At 37.6% G+C, this 2,355-nt stretch overlaps 1 protein-coding gene across 1 annotated transcript; it reads right to left on the bottom strand.

Moving 5' to 3' along the window:
• Nucleotides 1-1,069: 1,069 nt before the first annotated feature.
• On the bottom strand, nt 1,070-1,747 carry LOC106535469 (matrix metalloproteinase-14; the record flags this gene model as incomplete). Its single annotated transcript, XM_014032477.1, is given in 2 exon segments — nt 1,070-1,464; nt 1,632-1,747. Coding segments are annotated over 2 exon segments (424 nt in total), but the record flags the coding sequence as incomplete, so codon positions are not given.
• Between the last annotated feature and the right edge of the window lie 608 nt (nt 1,748-2,355).

Below are 2,355 nucleotides of genomic sequence, written 5' to 3'. Positions count from 1 at the left end.
CTACATACTAGTACCTAACAGAAAGCATATAACCACAAGTTACCTAACAGATAGCCAATAGCTAATAGATAGCAGCTGTCAAATATCTAGCTGACGGCTAACAGATACCAAATTAATGAGTGCATCAATCTGTGTTAAAACTCGGCATAAGTAATGTTGTTAAACACAATTCATTCAAATTAACCCAGCATTAACAAGATTTATGAAAAAATAAAAATAACAGAATTCATAGGCCAAAATACCACAAACAAGACCTATTCAGTACATCTTTTAATAAGTTCCTATTTTAATAARCATGCGATTCTATGTAAACAACAATGATCCACTTTTGTGTTAGATTAGTTCATCAATCTGGACAGAATTAAATTCTGTTTTGAGAAGTTCGAAGAGCTATCTATAACAGGTAAGATATTTATTGTTTACAACTTTTTTTTTCCAAACCATGCTTTAAAAAAATCAGAACTTGCTTTAAATAAAATTTAAGACGACTTTTTTGTCATTTCAGATCCAGTACTTAGAACTTTCGTACACTTTGTATTGATTTTATTTTGAGGTCAATTWACTGAAGTCTTTTTAAAAAGTAGAATAAAAATATTCAAAGTAATAGATAAAAAAACAAAAGTGCTGAAGCATAAAAAAGAATACCAGAGTTAAAAAAGTACCTAACGACTGTTAATCAGAGCAATAAAGTTTAACAAAGATAAARAATTTCCAGGTAAAATTTAAACTGAAGCTTTGTTCAGTGAGCGGTGAATCAGACAGCAGTTCAGTTGGAGTCGTCCAGTCAAACGAAACAATGGGATGTATTTTTTGAATATCTAGGATGCAGGAGGAAGTTTGTTGATGAGTCTTTGTTTTCCTGTTCTGTTATGGTACGTTCTTGATTTCTGAACATAAACAGCACGTGTAAAATCTTAACATATACAAATATATTTTTCCTGATTTCAGTTTCATGGGCATTATTTTTCTGTTCGTAGCACATACAAACCACCAAACACAATGTCTCTTTTTTGTTTCTTCCTCGCAYTTGCTCCGTCACCTCTCCGTTCTTCTCTCTTCTCTTTTATTCTCTTCTTTGATCATCATACTTCCCTCAAACTCCTCTTCCTTTCCCTCAGTCTCTCTGCAGCAGTCTTTCAGTCACCCGTTGGTCTGTCTACACCTTATCCAGCAGTGATCTCTGACAGTAGAGGAGGCGCCGAGGCGTGCCGTACTTCCTGAAGAACAAAAGCGCCCCCAGAGTGACCAGCACCAGCACCAGCAGGAGGACTGGAATCACCACGCCCGCCACCCAGGAGCCTCCGTCGGATTCCTCGATGATGATCACCGTCCGACCCTTCTTGGGCTCCTCGCTTTCGCAGCCCATCCAGTCAAGGAGCACCGACTTGGGGTAGCCGGACTCCACCTTCATGTGCTGGTTGTTGAACTTCCAGTACTTATTGGCCTTGTAGAAGTAAGTGTAGGCTGGAAAGGGGAAAAGATGTAGAAAAAAACATTTTTATTCATGTCTAAAAATGGTTGGAAATACCTACCACATATTCTAAATGTTCAGWACAAACTCTCCCTTTAGATATAAACATGGACAAATGTTAGCTTTAGTTAGCGATTTGTTTATAAGAATAAAGACTTACATCCGTCTTCACTCATGAAGGCAGCTTTAATGTTGTCTGGTGCACCACTCCACTTGCTGATGGACTTCGGATAGTCGCTGTGCACTCTGCGAGTCTGCTCGTTAAAGCGGTAATATCTGTAAAAACACAAATATTCAGTGGTAGGCACGGCCATTAATGCTAAACCGCTAAACYTGTATCCACTGGCAGTGTTTTATCCATAAGGTAATTCTTGGTCTTTTACCCACGTATTTGTGTGGGTCTCTGATGAGGAAGGAGGGTGACAGGCGGGGCCTTTGATCACAAAACATGTACCTGTTGTCTGTTCCTAGGATCAGGACAAACTTTGGGAAATACGCATTTAGCTATGCAGCCCTTCCACATGGAATAACTTGCAAAATGATCCGAAATTACAGTTACTTGTACCTATAGGTCAGTTCAAATCAACCTTATATGAGCTTTATCTATCATCACTGACCTGTCAATGCTAGGCATATGTTTTATGAAACTGAGTATGCGTTGCGCTATGTTTTTTATGCTATATGTTTTGTCTTTATTTATTTTGTATATCTTATACTTTTATCTGATATATTCTCTATGTGACTTAGATATGTTGTTTGCTTGATGTTTTGTTTCTCCTTCACCTTTTCCTTATGGGTGTCTCTGGTACCCGTCAGGCTGACATAGTAAATAAGAAGTTATTCTTAGTGTTTTGCCTGGTAAAAAATAAATAAATAAATAAATA

This window comes from Austrofundulus limnaeus, unplaced genomic scaffold (genome assembly GCF_001266775.1).
Source record: "Austrofundulus limnaeus strain Quisiro unplaced genomic scaffold, Austrofundulus_limnaeus-1.0 Scaffold1462, whole genome shotgun sequence".
NCBI lineage: Eukaryota > Metazoa > Chordata > Actinopteri > Cyprinodontiformes > Rivulidae > Austrofundulus > Austrofundulus limnaeus.
Note: the sequence above shows the minus strand (reverse complement) of the source record. Positions and strands in the feature narration are given on the sequence as shown.